The 24,659-nt window shown below is 46.4% G+C and overlaps 1 protein-coding gene across 1 annotated transcript in view; it reads right to left on the reverse strand.

The window, feature by feature from the left end:
- The window catches only part of LOC123242023 (ciliary rootlet coiled-coil protein 2-like), a 129,112-nt gene that overhangs the window by 99,013 nt on the left and 5,440 nt on the right, over nt 1–24,659 (reverse strand). Inside the window, exons 2-7 of the mRNA XM_044669518.1 lie at nt 23,401–23,551; nt 21,951–22,096; nt 7,604–7,777; nt 5,729–5,812; nt 3,439–3,545; nt 2,643–2,808 (exon numbers count right to left, since the gene is read on the reverse strand). Of these exons, the coding sequence (XP_044525453.1) occupies nt 2,643–2,808; nt 3,439–3,545; nt 5,729–5,812; nt 7,604–7,777; nt 21,951–22,096; nt 23,401–23,551 (828 nt within the window). The remainder of the gene's footprint in view (nt 1–2,642; nt 2,809–3,438; nt 3,546–5,728; nt 5,813–7,603; nt 7,778–21,950; nt 22,097–23,400; nt 23,552–24,659) is intronic.

Genomic DNA, 24,659 nt, shown 5'->3' on the forward strand with positions numbered 1-24,659 from the left:
GTTCAAATCCAGCCTCACACGCTTCCCAGCTGGGTGACCCTGGGCAAGTCCCTTGACCCCCATGGCCCACCCTGACCACTCTTCCACCTAGGAGCCAATACACAGAAGTTAAGGGTTTAAAAAAAATGTAATTGGGAGATGCTTAACAAAACTGATAAAAATATAACATGACATAATGTTAATTTGTAGTTCTCTAAGTCATTATGCAGGGTCCTCTTTCTATTTGAGTTTGATGCTACTGATCCCCCCCCCCATTTTACATATGAGGCAACCCTGACCCAGAAATCTGACTTGCTCATATTAATGTTAATGTCAAGGCAATATGACTTACTCAGGGCTATATGGCTAGTAAGCATCAGAGATGGGATTTGAATCCAGAACCTTGGACTCCATAGTCAGTACTTACCCTCCCACCTTCAACCCTGAGCACTTTGGAGACCTTGGGGGGGTCACTTAACCTCCCCGAGACCCAATTTCTCCATCTCTTAAATGATGAGAATGCAGGAAAGTGGCCCTTGATTGGGCCCAGCCGAGTGTACACTGTTGGAACAGTATCATTTGCCTTTTCCCCCTCTCCTCTGCACCCTAGCTGGGCACCACAAAGGAACGGACACAGGAGAAGTAGGAATCGCACAACATGGAAGAAGAAGTTCTGATTAGACATGGATCCCTCAGTAGCATTCAGAGCTCTTTTGGAGACGGGCTCAGGCTGGAGAGCGACGCCTGTCCTGCGAGGCTCCTCTAACGGATGAGCTCCTCCCTGGACCCTCCATAGGAGGGATACCCCTGCCAGCCATGCCCTCTCGGACCCTGCCCAGCTGGCCTTTTGGGTGCCATTCCCCCATCAGAATGTAAGCTCCCTGAGGGCAGGCACCGGCTGGCTTTCCGCTGCCTGGCACAGATGGACAAACAAATTTAAAAAACATTTCTTCACTCAGTCACATGTGAAGAAGAGGATGGACCCAGACAAGAAGAAAAAAAAATCCGTTTTTTGTATGGATTCAGAAAGTGGAGAAAATGGGAACCGAATAGATTAAAAGCAAATAAACATCCAACTATGTCTTCTTGAGGGAGCGGAGCTGGTTAGTGTAGTCAGTCAACAAACATTTATTAAGCACCTACTAGCGCCGGACGCTGTGTGCACATTGCTGCTGGACTTCTCACTTGGCAGCAGGAGGACCCGAGTTCAGAGTCTAACAGATGCTTATTGGCTGTATGACCCTGCGGAAATCTCTTCACCTCCGCGAGCCTTGATTTCCTCATTCGTAAAATGGGGATAATAGTACTTCTCTCCATGGACCCTACTAGCTGCCTCATTCCTCACACGAGACATTCCATGTCCTGACTGTCAGGCTGCTCTGGCCTCCTTCCAGTTTTGGCCAAGACTCTGCCTTCAGCACGACGCTGCCAGGGCTTATCTGCCACTTATGCCGTCCTGGCTGTGCATGCTCCGAGTTAGACTGGGATCCCTGCAGCCAGGGGCCGTCTCTGTCCCTCTTTGTACCCCCAGCACATGGCACATAGTAGGTGCTTGCTAAATACTCCCTCGACATTGAGTAATAAATAGTGCCTCCATCCCAGGGCTGTAGAGAAAGCTACAGGAGGGTCAGAGTGCGTGTAAATACTGGCCGTTATCAGCTGCTCTCCTTTGGATATGGAGTAAAGAGTCTAGGATGGCCTTGGAGTTGAGACATTTGGGCGAAAACTTTTTCTTGCTTATACTTATATGTGTAACATTCAACACAAAACGTGGTACATAACAATGCTTAGTAAACACTCTGCCTGTCGGTCTATATCTATCTCCGTGCATCTATCGTCTGTGAATCAGTTATCATCTATCACCTCTCTCTCCTTCTCTGTCTCTTTGTCTCTCCCTCTCTCTGTCTCTGTCTGACTTTGACTGCCTCTGTCTGTCTCTTTTTTCTCTCTCCTTTCTCTCTCTCCTCTCTGTCTCTTTCTCTGTCTCTTTGTCTCTCCCTCTCTCTGTCTCTCCCTCACTTTGACTGTCTCTATCTGTCTCTCTCTCTCCTTTCTCTCTCTCTCTCTTTCTCTCCTTCTCCCTCTCCCTCTCCCCCTCTCTCCCTCCCTCCCCCTCCTCTCTCTGTCCCTCTCTTCCTCTGTCCCTCTCTCTCTCCCTCCCCGCCACCTCTCTCTCTTAAACAATGCAGTGGGTTCACCTCAAGCATTCCTCTTAGACAGGAAGTTGTGTCAGTAATAATGGTGACTCCTTTGCTAATATTGACCCAGTTCTAGAGAATCATTTTTTTTTTCTGGCAAACATGGCTGGATCCCTTTCCAAGACCTGATGAGACTCCAAAGTAATGAGAGCAGACCTATCAGGGTTTCCCTTCTTCTCCTAAGAGCCCACCATGCTTTTCCTCTCCTTAGCTTGTGAGCCTGAAATGGATATTTTTGTCACGGGGAAGCCACTGTTTGGGCTGTGCCAGGGAATGCCAATGGTGCCTCCCAACTCCATTTATAAATTCTTCTCCCCCAGTGCCCAGAGCTCCCAAATGCCCTTGGAGGCAGCCCTGGGAATGGGAGCACTAGGGCACTTGGGGGGTGGGAGTCCCAGGGGTCTTATCAGCTCTCCTTCCCCCCCTGGACTCTAAGAACTGAGAGTGGGGAAGCCCAAAAGCCACCTCTTTCTCCTTCCACCGCTGGAGCTCTTTCTGTTCCAGCTCATCCCTCAGCCTGCTCATGCTGTTCTCCATCTTCCCTTGCTCCTCTGTCAGCCTCTCATTGGACTTTCTCACGTGTTCTAGCTGCTCCCGGAGAAGAGCATTCACTTGGGAAAGGCTTGAGCTCCTAGGGGGGTTGGGAGTTTGGGGAGACACAAACAAAAGCTTATCAGCCTCTCAGGGCCAATTGGCCTAGCAGGGGAGCCCGGGGGACCAGATTTCAGATAAAGGAAAGAAGTGTCTTGGCTATCCCCAAAACAGGCTCCTACTTTGCTCGTGGGGGGCCTTTGGTACACCCTTCTACCAACCTGAGCCTTGTTTCTTCTTCTGTAAAAGAATGGAGTTGGACTAGATCACACGACCCAGTGGGGAGTTTGACTCCAAGAAGGAGCCATGTGGAGAAAGGACTGGAAGTGGGAGAGAGCAGACCTAGGGACACTTCTGAGGGGGCCGCTGTCCAGGTTTGGACCTAAGGGAGTGGCTGAGAGAAGGGAATGGATGGGATTCCCCTTTCAGGCAGGAAAGTGAGGTCTTCTCAGCCTCTCATTATACGGTTCTGTTAAACCTGTGTGACCCCCACAGGGCAGGTTAATTCCCCTCCTTGGGCCTTGGCTTTATGATTGGGGGAGCTGGACTCACTGGCCTCCAAGTTTCTTTCTAGCCCTGAGACTGTGGCCCCTGGGAACGAATGTTTCCCAGACCAGACCAGACAGTCCCTCAGGCCTTGCAGAATGTCCTAAAGGGCTTAGAGACGCACCTCTGTTCTTCTTCTTCCAGGCGGGCGAGGGCTTCCTCCAAGTCTGAGCTGAACTCATGTTCTGACTGGCGCAGCCGGAATTCTGCTGACTTGAGTTTTGTCTGCATCTGGGAGGGGTGGACAGAGGAAAGGAGAAGGTGGCCCGGTTGCCAGCAATCCCAGAATCCTTTGGGAGAGCACCGGCTCTGGAGCCTGGAGGGAGGGCTCTTTGGCCAGAGGGGAGGCTGGTACTAGGACATTCAGGTGGACAGAACAATTTATATGGGTTCCTCAAAGACACCTCCGAGGGCTGTTTCGAGAGGTATCCAGTTGGTGTGCCGCTATGGGTCCAGGAGGCCTTTTAATTAAGGGCCAGGAAAAAAAATAATAATTAAATAATAAAATAATTTTATTAATATACTTTATTATTTATTAGAAATAAAACAAAATAAAAGTAATAAAAAATTTAAATTTAAATAAAATAATATAATATAAATATATAACAAAATATAACAAATAAAAAATTAAAGGGCTAATGTTTAATTGAATTAATTCTAATAACTGATTATGTATGTATAGTGTCTTTCACCCATCTTCTCTCAAAAGCCCCATAAAAAGCCTGGGATGTGGGTACCCTTAGCTATTATTATCTCCTTTTCACAGAATACAAAACGGTGAGTCCCTGAACTCAAATGTCTGGCCTGGGGTGACACAGTGTTAGAGGTGAGTGGAATTTGAACCCAGGTCTTTGGGGTATCAAGACTAACATGCGACCTTCTGCCTACACAAGTGCTTCTTCTGCCCCTAAGTAGATGACAGGATTCCAAAAGATCTCATGAGGCTGGAATGTTGGATAGAATCCTGTTCAGTGAAATCACGAAAGAATAAATGTAAGATTTTACACTTGGGCCAAAAGATCAGCTTCCCAAGTACAAGAAGGGGGAGGTATGGCCAGAAGCAGTTTGTCCGGAAAGGATCTGGGGCTTTCGGTGACCTTCAAACTCAATCTAGGTCAATAGTGGGATATGGCGGCCAAGCGAAGGACACTGGTCGTATTGTCTGTCGGTCTAGGAATCAGAAAGGGATGGCTCCGGTCCATTTTGTGTCCATTTTTAATGGGAAACCTGGGGATCAAAGAGGTGACGTGACTTTTTGATAGGCAAAGAGCTAGTGAGTCTCTAGGCAGTGGTATTCCCATTATACCGGACTTCCCTTCTTCAAAGAGCATTTGGGGAATTTTGTAATTTAGGAAAATCGATTCCCCTTGGAGGAGATTTGGGGACTCTGCTCTGCAGGGTGATCCTGGGATTGGTAAATGCCAAATTGGTAGCCTTTGGCGAGCCCAGTGCTGGCGGATGGGGGCTTCATAGGCATGATTGTTCTCATCTGCTGGGGCACAGAATTTGAGGTGCTCTGAATGATGGGGTGTCTCCAAGGCCATGTGATGAACGAGTCAGTGGAGGAGAGAGACCCGTTCTGGGAGGCACCTCTCAGTTACAGCGATGGCGCCTCTGGGGCCGCGGGGTTCGGCTAGCACTCCGGGATGCTTTCTCTTGGTTACGTGAGCTATTCCTGAAGTCCTTGCTCGCGAGGGAGCTTGTGAAAAGGCAGCTGAGAAAGGCACATATGGACATTCAGCTGGTGAGAACAGGCGCACAGTACGGAAATGCCCAAGGGAGCCCGATTTGTAACGGGTATTCCGCTGGGTTAGGCAGGCTGCCAAAGAGGAATAATTAAACACAGACGGTCCTGGAGGAACCAACATGCAAATGGCCTATTGAACCAACAGCTTCGCTGCCCTGGGCTCATCCTGTCACTCCAAGGGGGGACTTTTGGGGAGAGTAACCAGATCAGCCTGCTGGGTAGAGAGCGTGTCCCTCGGAGTAGCCTAGCTGAGGCTCTAAAAATGGAGGGAGGAAGCTTGTTGGACTTGGAGTGAGAAAGACTTGAATTCTAGCTCCATCCTAGACACACGCTAGCTATTTTGGCCCTTTCTGCTGGCTTGGAAGTATAAAAAGAGATGTTTGCAGTGACTGTGGGCAAGACCAAGCCTTAGTTTCCTCATCTGTAAAATCCTTTCAGGCCCCCCTTTCTCTCCCAGGGCTTTTGGAAGGCTCAGATAAACGGCAGCTCTTGTTATTACTCGTTAGTGTAATGGAGTGCTAGATGGTCCCGATGCAGTGATGACAAAGGGGCACTAGCTTTGCCCAGTAGGTAGGCTGGAAGGGGGATGGGTTGGGGAGAGGCGGCAGAGGGACAAAGAGCAGCCCCAGTTGCTGCTGGGACAGAGGAGGCTCCCGTGCCCACTGACCATCGTCTTCTGGTGCTCGCATTCCGAGGTCCTCGCCATCAGCTGCTGCTCCAGCTCCCCACATTTCTGCTTGAGCTGTAATACCTGAAGCAGGGCAGAGGAAGGAGGAAGGGCTGAAACATGGATAGGGGCGCCTGAGAGGTAGAGGGGGAAAGCAGGGGATTCAGGCAGAGCCCAAATGGGGAGCTCTGGTGGCTCGGGGAGGCTTTGGGAAGAGCCGAGAGCACCCTGCACAGCAGAGTTCTCCTGGGTAGGGTGAGGGAGTGTTCAATGTGAGGAGGCCTATTTACTAGAGAGTCCGGCCCCAGCCCCTTCAAGATGATGAACTCCCAGCCTTCCATCTAGAGCAGGGGTTCCCACACTTTTTTGGCCTCCCGCCCCCTTTCCAGAAAAAATATTCCTTAGCCCCCTGGAAATAATTAAAAAAAATTTTAATAGCAATTAATAGGAAAGATAAATGCACTTGTGGCCATCACCACTCCCTGGATTGCTGCAGCACCCACCAGGGGGCAGTGGCGCCCACTTTGGGAATCACCGATCTAGAGGAAGGGGAAGGTGGGGCTCAAGGGTGGGAGAAGCTGGTCCCAGAGAGTTACAGTGCTTGGCTGTTAGGGTATGGAGCCGCACTCCTCCCCTTTCAGGTTGACAACCTAAAGAGAAACCTCAGTTGCCTCACCTTATTTTTGGCTCTGGATTTAGGACAAAAAAAGCTCACATATAAGAAAGGGAGGACCAGGGGGCAGCTGGGTGGCTTCATGGATTAAGAGACAAGCCCCTGAGTTCAAATCTGGCCTCAGACACTTTCTAGCTGGGTGACTTTGGATAAGTCACTTAATCCTTATTGCCTAGCCCTTACCACTCTTCTACCTTGGAACCAATATGAAAGGGAAGGGAAGGAGAGAGGAAGAAGGAAGGGAGGGAGGGAGGGAAGAAATAAGGGAATGAAGGGAGGAGAAAGTGAAGAAGGAAGGAAGGAAGGGAGGGAGGGAGGCAGGGAGGAAGGAAGGAAGGGAATGGAGGGAGGAAGAAGGAAGGGAGGGAGGAAGTGATGAAGGGAGGGAGGGAAAAAATAAGGGAATGAAGGGAGGGAGGAAGGAAGGAAGGAAGGGAATGGAGGGAGGAAGGGAGGAGGATGTGAAGAAGGAAGGAAGGAAGGGAGGAAGGAAGGACCAAATGAGAAGGGAGAGGAAGAGGGATGAGGCTTTGATCTCATCTGTGGAGTCTCCATTAATTTGTCCCAAGATCAGAGATTGGAAGCCCCTGCAATGGTAGTGATTAGAAGGAAGGAGGGAGGCCGGAAGCCTCTGGATGGTCTGGATGGTCTGTAGGGGAGGCGGGTGCCGAAGGATGGGTGCCAAGGTGTTGGAAGCATTTGGGATGGGCTGAACCCTGTGCTATCAGGTCGGGACTATGAATGGAAAGAGCGAGATGGTCCCCACCCCCACCCCAGGAGCTTACATTCCACTGGGGCCCCACATAAAAGAAACAAGGCAGAAGCCGGGAGGGGCCCGCGGTGGTCTGGGGGCTCCGGGGCTCCCGGGGCAGACTGAGCAGGAAGGCCGGGCATCCCTCGCCCCTATCTAAAGGCTCCGGGGCAGAGTCGCTAAGGCACAGGCTGGGAAGGAGCTTGGGCGCTTCCAGGCTTCAAAGCCAGGACTCAGGCCAGGGGCCTGAAGGGCTGAAGCGGGAGTGAGACTGAATCAGGTCAAGCCCCACTTCTCTCGTGGGACCTTGGACGAGTCATTTCCCTCCGTTTCCCGTCTGCTTGCTGACGGGCTGAGGGGAGATCTCGGGCAGTCCCTTCGGATTCCGGGCACCGCCGGGGAAAGTTGGGTTCGCGCTTGGTCTGCCTTCGGGGCTGCCCGGCATTCTTACCTTGCTCTGAAGCCTCTGGACCAGCTGGGCCTGGTGTTGCTGGCCCTCCTGGTAGGCCTGGAGCTTCCTCTGGCTGGCCCTCTCGGCCTCCTCCATTTTACGCTTCATTTGCCAGATAGTCGGGCTGCTCTCTCCCTGGCGCTGTCCCGCTTCCACCCGCAGAGCCTTGTCCAGCTGAAAAAAGCGGGGCACCCTGGAAGGCCGGCCCCTCCCCCCACCTCACCTCACCTCACCTCGGGAGCCTGGAGGCCGCCCCTCCCCCCCGTGCCCCCACGAGGCGGCGCGCACCTGGCGGGGTGGGGGTGGGGGTGGGGGGAGCGGCCAGGCTGGGGAGGGGGAGGGGGCGCATCCCCGGTCCCTGGGAAGAGAGCAGCGCGGCTCTCCCCGGGGAAGCCCACGTAGGAAAATGTGCCTCAGAGGGTGGAGATGTATGTGACGAGGGCATTAGCGAGCCGCATTTCCGGTGGGCTGGCATGGCCGGCAGGGCTTGGCAGCGGCCAGAGTGGCCACGGGCGGCGGGAGGTCGCGGCTCTGGGAGCCCTCGAGGGGATGGAGACAGCCAAGTAGGGCCATTCGTTGTGGATTCCATTGTCTGCGGGAGGCGTAGAGACCCCGCGGTGGATCTGGATGGAGATCCGATCGATCCCTTTCGATCTATCGGCAGACATCTCTCTCGCCCAAGAAAACCGACCATAAACCAAGGAGGCCACAAGCTACAGAAGGGAGGGGATTCCCCGAGGGAAAGGGGAGAAAGAGGGCGGACGGGAGGTAAAGGAATCCCCGAGGGAGTGCGGGGGCCAGTGGGTGTCCCCTGAGCAGAGCAGTTTAATTTCAGCTGAATGGTGGTCGGGAGCCATTAGGTGGCTCGATGGAGAGGCCTGGAGACAGGAGGTTCTGGGTTCAAATCTAGCTGGATGACTCTGGGCAGGTCCCTTACACTTAACTCCCTTGCCTGGCCCTTACTGCTCTTCTGCCTTGGAGCTCTGATTCTAAGATGGGAGATGAGAGTTTAAAAAAATGTTTTTAATGGAGTTGGAAATAAAAGCTGAGCCAGTGTGATGCAGGAGAAAGAGTTTTGGACTTGGAGCCAGAGGGCCTGGGTTCAAATCCTGGTTCAATTCCTTCTTCCCTGTATGACTTGGGCAAATCACTTAACTTCTTTGGGTCTCAGTTTCCCCATCTGTAAAATGAGGGAGTGGACCAGACAACATCTGAGGTGTCTCCAACTTTGGATCTAGGATCCGATGATTAAGGTTTGCCAAGTGCTTGATACAGTTTTTCAATTTCCTTTCTCAATTTTTTTTTTTTTTACTTAAACCCTCACCTTCCATCTTGGAGTCAATACTGTGTATTGGTTCAAAGGCAGAAGAATGATAAGGGTAGGCAATGGGGGTCAAGTGACTTGCCCAGGGTCACACAGCCGGGGAAGTGTTTGAGGCCGATTTGAACCCCAAACCTCCCGTCTCTAGGCCTGACTCAATCACTGAGCTACCCAGCTGCTCTCATTCTTTTTAATTTTAACTTTAGGAAAAAACCAAATATGAACATTTTGATTTATAAAGAAAAGCCGACTTTACATGAAACTGGGTTTCTGTCAGAGTTTTTTCAAAAAGAGCACATTTAGGGGGCAGCTGGGTAGCTCAGTGGATGGAGAGAGGCCTAGAGATGGGAGGTCCTGGGTTCAAATCCGGCCTCAGACACTTCCCAGCTGGGTGACCCTGGGCAAGTCACTTGACCCCCATGGCCCACCCTTACCACTCTTCTGCCTAGAAGCCAATACACAGAAGTTAAAGGTTAAAAAAAAAAAAAAAGGGTACCTTCAATTTGACGCAGTATTGGCTGTCCTTCTGCTCCTCCCCTTAGACAGTCGTGTGTCAGGGGTAGGCTAGGACAGTGGGGTGCGGATGGAGCAGGCTGAGCTCACATCCCAGCCTAATTGGAGACTTTCCCCCCAGACGACCGCAAAGCTGAGGCTCGGCCACTAAAATGACGAGAGCCTGGGGCTAGATGATCTGGGTCCCTTCTCCTAAGTCCGTGATGCTCTTTTAGTTATTCTTCCCATTTTACAGATGGTGAAATGGAGACAAAGAGATTTGAGCCCACGATCACCTAACAAGAAAGCATCTAAGGCAAGATCTGAACTCAGGTCTTCCTGCCACCCCTCTGAGGTTCAGAACACTTTATTGTGTGTTTGCCTTGGCAGCAGGAGCCTTTCCTTTCTCCATGCTCCATCGGACCATTCCTCTGTTGTTTTCAGCCCCGTGAGAAATTGCCCCCAGTGCCCAAAGACATCCCGGGAGCCGAGGGATGGCCAAAGGCATTTTCCGGCCACTCGTATGCCAACCCATGATTCAGAAACACCAGCAACTGGAGGGGGAATGGAAAGTATGTGGATGGCTGAATCGGAAGGATTACCGAATTATAAATTAATCTGTGTGGCAGTGACCTCAAAAGCCCAGGATTTTTGGAACGGCTCAGTCACCCCTCTGAGATAGCACGCAGAGATAAACAGGAAAGATTCAACAAGCCGTGAAGAACAGAGCCACTTCCTGCCCGGACCGTGGCAAAGTTGGAGAGCCCGGAACAGAGGGAAGGAGCTGCTGCTTTCGGGAGCACCTACAGAAGAGAGTCTTTCCTCAATGTGAACAGAAGGCCTGACTTAGGGCCTTGCCCCCTGAAGGGCACCCTGGGCACTTGTTCTGGGGCCAGTTGCTAGACCAGTTTGAGCCCTGTTCTCTTAATTTCTTTCAAAGAAATGTCTCTTTATAAGAAAGAGAGGTGGGCAGCTGGGTAGCTCGGTGGATGGAGAGCCAGGCCTAGAGACGGGAGGTCCAGGGTTCAAATCCAGCCTCAGACACTTCCCGGCTGTGTGACCCTGGGCAAGTCACTTGACCCCCATTGCCTACCCTTGCCAATCTTCCACCTATGAGCCAATACACAGTATTGACTCCAAGACAGAAGGTAAGTTTAAAAAAAAATAAGAAAGAGAGAACATCTATAGTCTATAGACTAAATCTGACCAAGAGTCCCTTTTCTACGCACAAGGGGTCTCTAGCTAATTAAAGAGTGAGCCCACCGCCTCCCAGGGCAGCCCTTGGCATTTGTGTGGGTCTCCAATTCGGTAGGAAGCTTCTTCCCCCAAGCTGACTTCCTTCACCATACGGCTGCGATCCCATATTTTCCAAGGCTTTTCCCAGTCCTCTTTGATGTTGGCGTCTTCTTCTAAGGTGGCCTCCCACTTATCCTGTATTTATCTTGTTGGGGTAGAGCTTGTTCTCTCCCCCATTAGAATATGAGCTCCTGTGAGGCAGGGACTGTGGATCCTCAGCACTTAGCCCAGAGCCTGGCACATAGTAGGTGCTTGCTGACTGACTGACTTTTGCAGTGTCCCCTCCTAGCCTAATTTTGCCCTTGGGTGTCAGCTAGGAGAGGTCTAGTCTGATTTCCACCAGACCTTCTCTAAAATCCTTGTAGAAAAAAATCAAAATCATCCCAAAATCAAAACCAAATAAAATAAAATGCAATCCTTAGAGTTGCCACCATGCCTTTCTCTAGACTAAACCCCTCGTTCCCTTCTCTGGAACTTTTGGGTCTCACTTTCCTGCTCTGAAAAATGTGAGGGGGAGCTGGGCATGATGGTATTCCTTCCAGTTGTGACCCCTTGGCCTGGCAACCTCTCTGAGAGGCCATTCTATTCCTGGACAGAGTTGGAGAAGAGATGTTCTCCTACGGCCCAGCCTCCCTCTTTCTTTGTCCTGTTCCTCCCTGAGTGATGATCAGTCAATCAGAGTATTCATTAGACACATCAGGAGCCAGCAGAGAGAACGTTTGGATTCAGAATCAGAAAGACCAGAGTTCAAATGCTGCGTTAGGTACTCTTCTCTGTGCGACTTTGGGCAATGGACCTGTTTCCTCATCTGTAAGAAATAGGGCGAGACTGTAAGGTCCCTTTGACCTCAAATCTATGTTCTTATAAGCCCCCTCCATCCTCTCAGTGATTAGGGCTCTCCTTCTCTCTCCTGTCCTGCTGGCTCCATCAGATTGTGCTCTCAGGAAAGGGTCTGGCCAGTGAGGGGGATGGATTGAATGGTAAGGGCCCCTCTTCCAGATGCTGATCACTTGCCATCCTCAGAACTTCCAGGGATTCTTGTGATTCACCTGGGGGTCAGCCTTCACTCTTAACCAAGAACTCTTCTCCTAAAAACCTGGTGACCCAACAATGACAATGATGAGAGCCAGTCATGTTTTTTCTATTGGGCTTTCAAGGATGAAATATGCCCATTGCTTAATCTTACATTTGAGCCTCACAACCTGGGAGGTGGGAAACATCTTCTGTTTTTTGGATTAGGCAACTGAGCCTCCAGAGAGGCTGTAGCTTGTGCAAGGTTATAATGGGCCTAAGGGGAAAGAGCTTAGATTCAAACTAAAGGCTGAGATGGGGAGTGTGCTTCCCACCCCATTGGGGTGCCCCAAATCAGGACTCAAAGCCTTCATGACGCTGACAGATTGAGAGCCTGAAGGAGAATTTCAGGTCTTAGCCATGGTGGGGAGATTCCTAGGGAGCACTGGGCCAGTATTGTGCTGGTGTTCCTGAGGTCAGTGCATCAACCGACCAACCAACCAACTAACCATCCAACTAACCAACCAACTAAACATCAACTAACCAACCAGCCAACCAACCAACTAACCAACCAGCCAACCAACCAACCAGCCAATCAACCAATTAACCAACCAACCAACTAACCAACCAACTAAACATCAACTAATCAACCAACTAACCAACCAACCAACCAACCAATCAACCAACTAACCAACCAGTCAACCAACCAACCAACTAACCAACCAACCAACTAACCAACCAATCAATTAATCAACCAACTAATCCATACCTCATTGGGCCAAGTATTGGAGATAAAAAGACAAAGATGAACTGTCCCTGTCCTTAGGGAGCTTACAGTCTAACAGAATCATACCTATGTAGGTATTTACAAAAGAAACAAAATGATTTAAGGGCATTAGCTAGAGGGCCCCACAGTGCACAGAGCACTGGGCCTAGTCAGGAAGACCTGAATTCAAATCCAACTTCAGACACTTAATAGTGATGTGACCCTAGATCCTTCTGTTACAGGAGAGAATGAGAACAAATGTCTATATGAATTACTATGTAAATTTGGCCGTATTATTTTCCTCTTTAGGAACATTTCTACGTCTGTAAAGGCGGGTAGGGATGAGGCAATCCATAATGCCATTTCTAGCTCCAAAGCCTATAATTCTATAAGTAGAAATATATCACCCAATGCAAAGGGGAAAAATGGAGCCAAATCCAGAGTCGAAGACCCCTTTGGGGAGAGGCAGTGAAAGAAGAAAGCCAGCAGCCCATCTTGGGTCACTGTTTCTGCTCTCCTTTTCTTCTCTGCTTGTCCAATTTCTCTTGTGACCAACTGGTTCAAAAGATTCCTTCTTTACAGTTCGGAGCTCACCACCTCTTTTATTGGACAACTTGTACTAGATTTCTCGTTGATTTCTCAGCTTCCCATCTCTCCCATATTCAATCCAAATTCCCAAATACTCTCCCTTTGATTGAGGCAATCAATCAACCAGCAAGCATTTACTGATATGTGTCAGGCATTATGTTAGAAGCTGAGTGTACAGAGACAGAAATGAATGAGTTCCTGCCCTCAAGGAACATACAGTTTTCGAGGGGAAGATAAGAGGTTCCTGTATAAACGTCTCCCATATATGCTTTAAAGATCCCTATCCCAACTGCCTCCGGTTCCAGAACAAGACTACATCTTTCCCTCAGATTCTAGGGAAGCCCCCAAAGAACCAGAGATCTCTATCCCAAGATCACCAGTGGAGAATTTTTTGAGTTATCCAGCCTTTTGGTGGCACAGTAGAAACAGTATTAAACAGACCTCCAAGTATGTGCAACATCCTGTCCCACCAGTACAGAGCCCAAGGGAAAGTGGGCACATGCAGCAAAGGGCCGATTCCCAGCTCCTCTTGGCTAGAAGTCTTTCTCTCCCTGTCTTGGGATACTCAGGTAGTTCTCCCTAGGCATAGCACAGAACCATGAATCAAGTCCCGTCTGCTTATGGTTCCTGATGTAGATCCTGCCATCAGCTGATCTGGGGATGCCCCTAGGGTACTGATGGGAATCCAAGATACTCTGGCCCAGCTGAAGCTCACAAGGTCTTCTTCTAGCCAAAGTGGATGGGGGGAATGAAGCTGGAGCTGATGCCTTTCTTGGATCCCGTGGCGGGGGGGCTCTTCTTCAAGGAGTTTGGCTGGAATTCTAAGATTGTTCCAACTTCTTCAGATAGTTCTAACTAGCTTGAAAATGTATAGATGAGGGGGCAGCTGGGTAGCTCAGTGGATGGAGAGTCAGGCCTAGAGACGGGAGGTCCTGGGTTCAAATCCGGCCTCAGACACTTCTTCACTGGGTGACCCTGGGCAAGTCACTTGACCCCCATGGCCCACCCTGACCACTCTTCCACCTAGGAGCCAATACACAGAAGTGAAGGGTTTAAAAAAATGTTTAGATGCCAAGTTTCTTCAGAATATCAGGGCAGATTCCTATGCCACGATGCTTCAGTCCAAAGGATTTTTCAAGCTTAGACTAAAGCCTACGACTGACTGAAACTCAAGTGCATGGTGGAGATGACAGATTGGTTTTATTGGGGAAAGTATCTCATCGCGCTAGGTGGAGTGGAGTGACTTGATTCACTCATTCAAGTGATCCTTCCAGAGCGAATGCAAGATGGTTAGAAGAGGCCGGTGGAGCTCTCTCAAGAAGTTGTTTGTTTGTTTTATGAGATCACAATTTATCTGTGTACTATGGCAATAAAATCAAGAGATTTCCTCCAAACGTTGGTGGTTATTGCATACCTAAAGGAAGTATCTTTTTTTAAACAGAACTTAGGAATATGATGACTCAGGCCAAAAGAAGGCAATGTTTTTTGGTTGGTTGTTTGTTTTTTGTGTTTTGTTTTTGTGCCTTGAAGGAACCAAGGGCTTCTATGGGCAGCTGTTTGGTTCAATGGAGAGAGTGCGGGGTCTGGAGTCAGGAAGACTCCAATCTGACCTCTGACAGATACTAGCTGTGTGACTTTGGGCAAGTCATTTAACCCCATTTGCCTTAGTTTCCTCATCTATAAAATGAGCTGCAGAAGGAAACAGCAAACTGCTCCAGAGTCTTTGCCAAGAAAGCCGTGATCCAAATGGGGTCATAAAAGGCTTGAAATGACTGAACAACAACAATAGAGATTTGATATTCTAGAATATAGAAGGTGGACGACCTTCCAGGCATGGGGGACAGTTAGGGCAAATACTCAGGAAAGGGAAATGGGAGCTTATTTGTGAAGAATAGCAAGAAGGACAGTTTGACTGGATGGTGGTGTCTGGGAAAGGGACTGATGTATGTCGGAAGGGATCTCCCCTGCTCATAGTTTCAGTGGGTCCCCTTCACCCCTCAAATTCTTCAGTCTTTAATTAAAAACCCTCTTCCACACCACCCAATTTTCAAGGTCTCTTCCCTTTCCTTCACTCTGTTGTTACTGAGTCATTTCAGTTATTTCGGACTCCTTGTGATCTCATTTGGGGTTTTCTTGGCAAAGACACTGGAGTGGTTTGCCATTTCCTTCTCCAGACCATCTCACAGATGGGGAAACTGAGGAAAACGGGGTTAAATAACCTGCCCAGAGTCACCCAGCTAGGAAGTGTCTGAGGCCAAATTTGAACCCTACTCTACGTTCAGCCAATCTGATCTCCTGCCATCAGCTGAACTTGACCTTAATCTCTTGCTTCTGTGTCCATGTGCATTCTTTTGCTCTCGCCTGAAGGCCTACCTTCTCACCTCTAACTTTTAGCATCTTTTTTTTTTTTTTAATATCAAAGCTCAGCTCAGGGTTTTCTTCCTGTCTGAAGCCCTTCCTGATTTCCCCCAGAAGAAAATTGCCTTTTCCTTCTCAGACTCCTAGAGCTCAGTGGTCTGGAGCTCTTGCTTGCTCTTATCACAGTTTACACTCTCTTATTGGAAGATCATGGTGTTCTAGATCTATAGCTAGAAAGGACCTCAGAGGCCATTTTATAGATGAGAAAACTGAGGCCTAGAGAGATGAAGTGGTTCTGGATTATCGATCTAGAGCAGGAATGAACTCCAGAGGCTGTTGAGTTGCCCAGTTCACAGTGTTAGAGAGTAAACTGTAAGCTTCTTGAGGGCTAGGATGGTCTTGTATCATTTCGTGTCCCCCCAGGGCTTAGCACAGGACCAGGCACAAACTAAGTGCTTCCAGAGACAGGATTTGAACCTAGCCAGCCTTCTCTTCATTATACCAGAGCTTCTTGTTTCCATTTTGTAGCCACACTTCCACCAAGGAAAATGGAAGTTTCTTGAGTTTAGAAAACTGGGCAGCACTTGATCTTTGCATCCAGGACTAGTGCTGCACCTTACACACAGGAGGGCTCTAATAAATACTCGTTCCGTCTCATTGGTCATTGTTATCTTAGCTCTTTGGGGGAGGCACCATTTGAATTTAAACCTGTGCACAATGACTGTCCTATCTCCAGCCGAAGATTCTCTTCCTCCTTGGGAGTCTTCCCTGCTCCAATTCAGGGGCTGCTTATGCAAGATTTATTTCTATCTGTCTTCTTTGTTCCAGGAACAAGATGAGATTGTCGTGTATGTAGAAACTCTGTGTAATAGTAATGACCGCTCACTGTTATATAGGAGGATTTGAGCCTGGCAAAGCTCCTTCCTTGAAACAGCCCGTTGAGGTAGGGATGGAAAATATTTTTTATAGAGAAAGTCCCCGGGGTCCACAAAAGTTGGGTAAATGACTTGTCCGTGGTCACACAGCTGGTAAATGAAAGAGCCTGAATTTGAAGCCAGGTCTGCTATGTTCCATCAGAGATCTGAGATACATTTCAGGTGGTCCATGGTCTCTAGACCACAGCTGACTTTCTCCAATCCTTTCCAGTCCAAATCTTTTGACTCTCCTCCAGTCCAACTGCATTTCCTCTTCATTTCCTATACATACATGGATCTTCTTTGCTGGTGGGTATCCAAACCCTTATTTCTATGGTCTGTGCATCTTTTCTTGAGCCCAGATCTCTGACTCATGAGGCTTAGTAATCTGTTTGTGAGATTCTTGTGGCTTTCATTCCCACAGGAGCCTTTTCCCAAAATCCTCCCACTCTGGGTAATATTTTATTTCAGGACCAGAAGATACCCTTGATACCAGGAACTGAGGTTGGGATGCCTAGAAAATCTAAAAATCCAGGAGGTTGTGGAGGAGAAGAGGGGGAGGTATGGGGAAGGGCTAAATGGTAATCTCAGCTCCCTAAACCAGATCTTTCCTCAAAGGATGCTTGAGAGACTATTGAGAATCATGGAATATTTTTCCTGTTCACGGTTCCCCATCCTATGAGCTATGTCCCTGCCATGAAACTGTAGCAGAGGAATGGTTAATGAAGCAACTGGCTATCCAGTAGATAAAGCACATGGTCTGGAATTCAAATCTGGCCTCAGATACTTATTAGCTATGTGGCCCTGGACCAGTCACTTAACCTCTTTCTCTTTCAGTTTCCTCAACTATAACATGGAAATAATAATCTCTCCTTGAGAGTAGGGATTTTCCTTTCCTTTCCTTTCCTTTCCTTTCCTTTCCTTTCCTTTCCTTTCCTTTCCAAAGGGTATCCCTTTACCACACTGAAGCAGTAAATTCCGTTTTTGAACAAAAAATTGTTAGGAATATTTTCCTTATATCATCAAGATTCATCTCCTAAAAAATTTCAGCCATTACTACTGGTCCTGCCCTTTGTGGCCAAACAAAACAATGTGAAATCCTTTTTTCTATGACAGTCTTTTAACTACATGAAGATAGTTCCGATATCTTCCTTGAGTTTTCTTTTCTTCAGGCTGAATACCTCCAATTTCTCCAACTGGTAGTCATGTGACATGGTCTCTTCATCATATTGTTGGACCGTCTCTGGATTCTCTCCCTATTTTCCATGTCCTTCCTGAATGGAGGTGCCAAAATTTTGTTATTGGTTACTGTGAGCCCAAAGGAAACAATGATGATGATGAGTTTGGAATAGGACATCTCTGTCACCTCATACCCAGCATATCAGCAAAGATGACAAAAATAAGAGTGCTCTGTCATAGAACAGTTGCAAAAAGACAGACATGCAAATACATTCTTGGTGGAGCTGTGAATTGTTCTAATTATTCTAAATACCAATTTGAAATTATCTAAGAAAACCTCTAAGCTCCTGCTACTATTTGACTTAGCATTTCCACTACTGGCATATGTACCTGAGGAGAATACACAGGAATAAATGTCAGTTATTCACCAGAATATCCACGGCAGCACTTTCATGTATTGAAGACCTGGAAACCAAGTGGATGCCCATCAATATGTAATAACATATTATTGTACAGAAATAAATTATAAGTTTGAAGAATCAAGAAAAAACATGGGAAGATTCCATGAATTGATGCAGAGTAAAAAAAAGGAGAATCCAAAGAACCATCTATGGAATGACTACAACACCAGTGAAAATATCACCAAAAAGAAGTGGCGTTATGAGTCATAAAATAAATTTCCATGTTTCCATGGTTTAGGTTACCAAGAATCCAAAAGAAGTGGGGAACTCCTCTACAAGGAAGCAGTAGAAAGCTCCTAGAGGGCAGATATAAGAATAGATACCTTGGAAGATTTGATTGTATGAAGAATACAGAGAAAAGAGAGAGAACAGATAACTATAGGGATCATGAATGAGGGAATGATGGCCTAGAGCAGGGGTCGGCAACGTATGGCTCTCAAGCCATATCTGGCTCTTTTGAGGGCCAGATCTGGCTCTTTCTGCAGGAGCCATAAAGTCCACTTTTTTTCAGGCTCTGTTACAGGAGTGGCACTGTGAGCACTGGACGGCTCTCATGAAATTACATTTTAAAAAATGTGGCGTTTATGGCTCTCACGGCCAAAAACGTTGCCGACCCCTGGCCTAGAGTAAACAAAAAGAGAAGGTAGATAATGAAGAGAGCAAGAGAAATCCTTTTTGGAAAGGGCACAAAAATGAAATTATAAAAACTAATGAATAGCTTTAGCTTAAAAGAAAGGGGTTATCTACTTCAGTAACTGAGAAGAAAAAAGAGGGCAAAAAATATAACCAGATAAAAACAAGAGAGAGAAACTAGTGAACAAAACCCTAAAAGGGTTAAGGGAGAAGGGAAGAAGGCCAGTGGGAAAAAGGCCACCTTAAAAAAAGATTACAGTAACTTAAGGAATATTTACCAAAGAAGAGGGAAAATAACTTGAAACCCCAACCCCAATTTTAGAGACAAATGAAGAAAAGATTTAAATGTAAATGGATCAAACAATCCAATAAAATGAAAAAGAGAGATAGTTTGGATAAGAAAATGAAATCTCTTGCTTACATGAAATACACAAAATAAAATCTAGAGGATGGGAAAAATTTTACTATGCATCAAGTGAAGCCAAAAAAGGTAGGAGTTGACATCATGCTATCAGAAAAAGCAAAAACAAGTATTTTAAAAAATAAAAAAAGGATAAACAGGGAAACTATATACTGAAAGGAGCCACAGTCAACATGATATAGGTAATAAGCAAATGCTTAGTACCCAAATTCATAAAGGAAATATTGTCTGAACTTCAAAGAAACATAGACTGTAATACAACAGTGAAAGAAGACTTCAATATTTCTCTATGATAAATCTAACAGAAAGATAAAAGGAAAAATATTGAATATAACAAATTTCTGGAGAAACTAGAGTTAAAAGACTTAGAGCATTTTCTAAATGGGATAACAAAAGAATAAACATATCTCTCTGCATCACATACAACATTCATAAAAACTATGTACTAGGGCACAGGGATCTTGCAAACAAATGTAAAAAAGGCAGAAACAGTCAATACATTCTTTATATACCATAATGTAATAAGAACAGAAATTGGTTCAGAGACCACAAACAAAAGCTACAGAACCAAGTGGAGACTTTTAACAGTGAAATCTTAAATAATGGGTGGGTCAAAGAACAAATTGTAAAAACAATGAATAATTATGTTAAGAGAATAGTAATAATGAAGCAATATACCAGAATTTCTGGATACAGCTAAAGCAGTCCTCAAGAGGAAAGCCATATCTTTACAATTACATGAAAAAGAAAGAGAAGATTAATGAATTAAATATACATTTTAGAATTAGAAAAACAATAACAAAATAAACCTAAAATAAACACAAAAGAGGAGGTATTAAAAGTTAGAGGGGAAATCGATAAATTATAAATAAAAAACCATAGACACGATGAATAAAACTAAAAGCTATTTTTAAAGGCTAATGAAATTGACAAATCCTTAGATAATGTGATTAAAAAGAAGAGAGCAAAAAATCAAGCCAATAAAATATCAAAAGATCAAAGTTAAATTATAGCAAAACCAGAATAAAAAGGAAAATCAGAACATAATGTAGAAAACATATATGCTAAAAAAAACTGACAATATAAAAGAAATAGAATACCTTCAAAAATATAAAATACCCAAACTATCAGAAAATAAGATAGACATCTTAAATAATCAGATCTCAGAAAAAGAAATTGATCTAACTATAAAGAAACTACCAAGGCAGGAGGGCCTTAATATTTTCAAATTATTCTCAAAAATTGAGGAAGAATTGACTAGAATCCTTTTATGAGACAAGTAGAGTACCCACACCAAGAGAAAGATAAAATGCAGAAAGAAAACTGTAGGTTAATATCATCAATGGACATTGAGTCAAAGTTTTAAATAATATCCCATCAAATAGACTGTAGCGATTTATCCAAGAACTTATTCCTTATAATCAAGTGAGATTTATACCAGGGATGAAAGGATGATTCAACATTAGGAATATAATCAACAGAATTATATTAAAAGCCAAAATAGCCCAAACCACATGATCTTTTTTTAATTTTTTATTTTTTTAAACCCTTAACTTCTGTGTATTGGCTCCTAGGTGGAAGAGTGGTAAGGGTGGGCAATGGGGGTCAAGTGACTTGCCCAGGGTCACCCAGCTGGGAAGTGTCTCAGGCCGGATTTGAACCCAGGACCTCCCTTCTCTAGGCCTGACTCTCAATCCACTGAGCTACCCAGCTGCCCCCCCCCCATGATTATCTTGATAGAAGCAGAAAGACCTTTGACATGTAAAATAATTTTGTGCTAAAAACCTTACAAAGTATAGGCACAGAGGAACTTTTAAAAAATATCATAAAGAGAATCTGTTGAAAGCCAAATGCAAACATATGCAAGGGAGATACACTAGAACCTTTTCCAATAAATACAGAGCTAGAGTAAGGGTGCCCACTCTCCCCACTATTTTTTGACATAGTTCTGGAAATGCTAGCAATATCAATAAGATAAGAGAAAGGAAATAAAGGTATAAAGGTAGTTAAAGAAAAGATAAAACTATCCTTGTTTGTTGATAATTTGATGGCATATTTGGAAAACTCCAGGGAATCAACAAAGATACTAATTGAGATAATTAATAGCTTCAGTAAAGTTGCAGGCTATGAAATAAATCCTCAAAAAACCAAAGTTTCTTTTCTTTTTTTTAAAACTCTTATCTTCCATCTTAGAATCAATACTCTGTGTTAGTTCCAAGGCAGAACATTAAGGATGAGGAAATAGGGTTTAAGTGACTTGCCCAGGGTAACACAGCTAGGAAGTATCTGAGGTCACATTTGAACCCAGAACTTCACATCTCCAGGCCTGGCTCTCAATCCCCTGAGGCATCTAGCTGCTCTCAAACAATTTTCAAAATAATAATAATAACAACAACAATAACAACACACAAACAGCAACAATAGAGAGGGAAAACCCATTCCAAACAATTACAAAATGTTTAAAATATATGGGGATCAAGTTCAAGCCAGAGGTTGGAGAGGGAAGGTTTTCCTATTCCTCTAAACCCATTACTGTAACATAAAGACCAAAGTCACCAATAAAATGCATTCTAAAAAGATTTGGGGACATTGAGATGTGATGAACATCACACTAGGCTGTCCAAGAGTTAGGAAAACTGGATTGAGCTCTGCCATGAATGAGCGATGAGGCTTGGGCAAGTCATTTCCCGCTCTCTGCCTCAGTTTCCTCATCTATAAAAATAATATTATGAATAATAATAATAATAATAATCAGAATGTTGGGTGAAATAAGTCTCTACGGTCTTTTCCAACCTGAGTCGTGTGTGTCTAGGAATCAGAAGAAGACATTTGGCTGACAGAGAGTCGGCTCTCCCTGGCCTCCTTCCCTGCGGATGATGGTGGATCTCAGGCCGAGTGTTCTCTTACCCTCTCACTGACTGCATGGTGTTTGCTGGCAAACTCATCCCTTTCGGCCCGGGTCTGGGCCAAGAGGTCCTCGAGCCTCGAGAGCTCATCCTGCAAGAGCTGGTTTTCTTCTTGCACGCTGACTCTAGAAGGCACTTCCCAGAGACCTAAAGGCAGAAAGAAGAAGATGGATGCAAGGGTGGGCGAAGGCCAGAAGCGGGGGGAGGGCATTCCCTGCGGTCCTCCATCCTTGTCTTTGCTGCAGGTGGAGGTTTCGGACCCCTGAAGGGCCAGTAAACTTCTGGACACCCTGCGGCTTCGGACACAGCGAAGATCCTTGCCAGGCGGTCTTTGTCTTTTGTTTCTCCAGGGGGTGAGGATGGAGAAGTGAAGACTGTGTGAGGAGGCCACGGAAAGGAATGAGTCAAAGATAAATGACTAATGGAGGGGGGAAGGGAGCCACCATGACCCAGCCTGGGATTCAGGATTCCCCAGAGTACTCTCTGAAGGTTGCAGAGACATGAAAACACACAGACTGATGCCAAATTGGCCACGGACACAAGACTGGTTTTTTCCTCTCTTGTTTGCTAAAGGGGTTAGATTTTAGCAGTCAAGTAATGCATGAAGGAGGTTGGCTTCCAATATGATAGATGGCACTCCCACGAGTTATGGCAGCCCCATGTCATCCCAGGATAAACTGGTGATCAGCGGAGCTGACTTTGTCTCCCCACTTGTTTTGTTTTGTTTTGTTTTGTTTTGAATCAGGGGTTTCATAAGAACCTTCCTCTAATCCAGGGGTTCCCAAACGTTTTTGGCCTCCCGCCTCCTTTCCAGAAAAAATATTCCTTAGCCCCCTGGAAATTAATTTTAAAAACTTTAATAGCAATTAATAGGAAAGATAAATGCACTTGTGGCCATCACCACCTTCCTGGATTGCTGCAGCACCCACCAGGGGGCGGTGGCGCCCACTTTGGGAATCACTGCTCTAATCTATGAGATTTCATTTATTCACTTACCCGGCCCACAGTCAGTGCTTAATAAATCCTTAATGACTGACTGGCATCCATCCATTCAACAAGGATTTTTGAAGCCCCCTACACATACCACGTGATGGGGATACGGAGACAAGAGGGACGCAGACCCTGCCCTCCAGTTGCCCATTTCACAGACAAGTCAATGCAAAAAAACAACAACAACAACAAAAAAAAACAGACAAAGTTCAAAATGGTTTTGCTGAGGAGAGGCATGCCCGGGGGGCAATGTAGGAGGTGTCACTTGGGCCGAGCCTTGAAAGGAGCTCAGTGTTTAGTGAAGCCCCAAAGACGAGGGAGGATTCCATTCCAGGAATGGGGGAATGCCCAAAAGAAGGCAGAAATGAGACGTGGACCGTCAAGGAGGAGGAAGGGTCAAGATGGGAGTGGTAGAGGCTGGAAGGTGTGTCCTCAGGTCCAGGAGACCTTCTGGTTATTACCTTGGAGGGGATCCTCCACCAGACTGCCAGTGACAATCTGCCGAATCCTGGCGGGGACCGGCGTGGGTATGGCCTGTCTGCCCTCACCCTGGACTGTTAGGGCTCGGTCTTCTCTTTTGGCCTCTGGGCTCAGGACTGTGTCTTCTAATTTCTGAAAAGTATGTAGCCAAAGAACATTAGAGACTGGCCAAGTTCTCCCATATACTACCAGAACGAATGAGAACGGCGGGATCCCATCTTCTGATCGGAGCTCCGTGATGTCATTCCCTCCAAGAACTCACCTTTCACCTCTTCCTCAACCATGAATGGGCATGGGAGGGGGACAGCTCAGAGCATCCTCTGTTGAGGGATGGAAGTCCTCTTAGAGGTCCCCAGCCCGATCCTTCATTCTACAGCTGAGGACAAACTTGTCCAGAGGAGTCAAGAGCCTTTCAGCTAGAGGCAGCATCAGAGACCATCAACTGTTTATTCTCCAGATGAGGAAACTGAGATTTAGTGCCTCGCCTGAGGTCCCCCAACTCCAAAGGGTCAAAGCCAGGATTTGAGCAGACAGACTGCCTGCAAATCTGCTTATTGAAGAAGAGGGGGGGAAAGGCACTAGGGAAGAGGGGGAGGAGGCTTATTTTCCCCAATGGGTCATCTGGAATGGAGCCTGCTTTTCACAACTGTTCACAGTTCTGGGTCCCAATGGGGCTGTGGTGGCCTGAGTTCTTTTAGACACTCACCAGAACCCTGGAAAATGTGGGAGGAGGGAGCTGATGGGGGGAGGAGAGAGAAGAGAGATAAAGGCAGAATCAAAGTTTGGTTTTTGCAAAATAGTCACCTAAAAGCAGATAATGCGTTTCTATATGGACTCAAAGGCTATAGAGGAGTCTTCTTTCCTCCAGTGATCAAATGAGATAATTTACAACTTATTTTTTAAAAACCCTGACCTTCTGTCTTTGAATCAGTCCTGAGGATTGGCTCCAAGGCAGAAGAGTAGTAAGGGCTAGGCAATTGGGGTTAAGTGACTTGTTCAGAGTCACACAACTAGGAAGTGTTTGAATCCAAATTTGAACCCAGGACTTCTCATCCTTAGGCCTGCCTCTATCCATTAAGCCACTTAGCTGCACCAATTTTACAAATTTTAAATGAGATATTTGTTAAGCACTTACTTGAGTGACTGGCAAATAATAGATGCTCAATAAGCTATTGTTTCCTCCCTCCCTCCCTTCCTCCCTCCTTCCCTCCCTCCCTCCCTTTCCTTCTTTCCTTCCTTC

Source organism: Gracilinanus agilis, chromosome 3 (genome assembly GCF_016433145.1).
Source record: "Gracilinanus agilis isolate LMUSP501 chromosome 3, AgileGrace, whole genome shotgun sequence".
NCBI lineage: Eukaryota > Metazoa > Chordata > Mammalia > Didelphimorphia > Didelphidae > Gracilinanus > Gracilinanus agilis.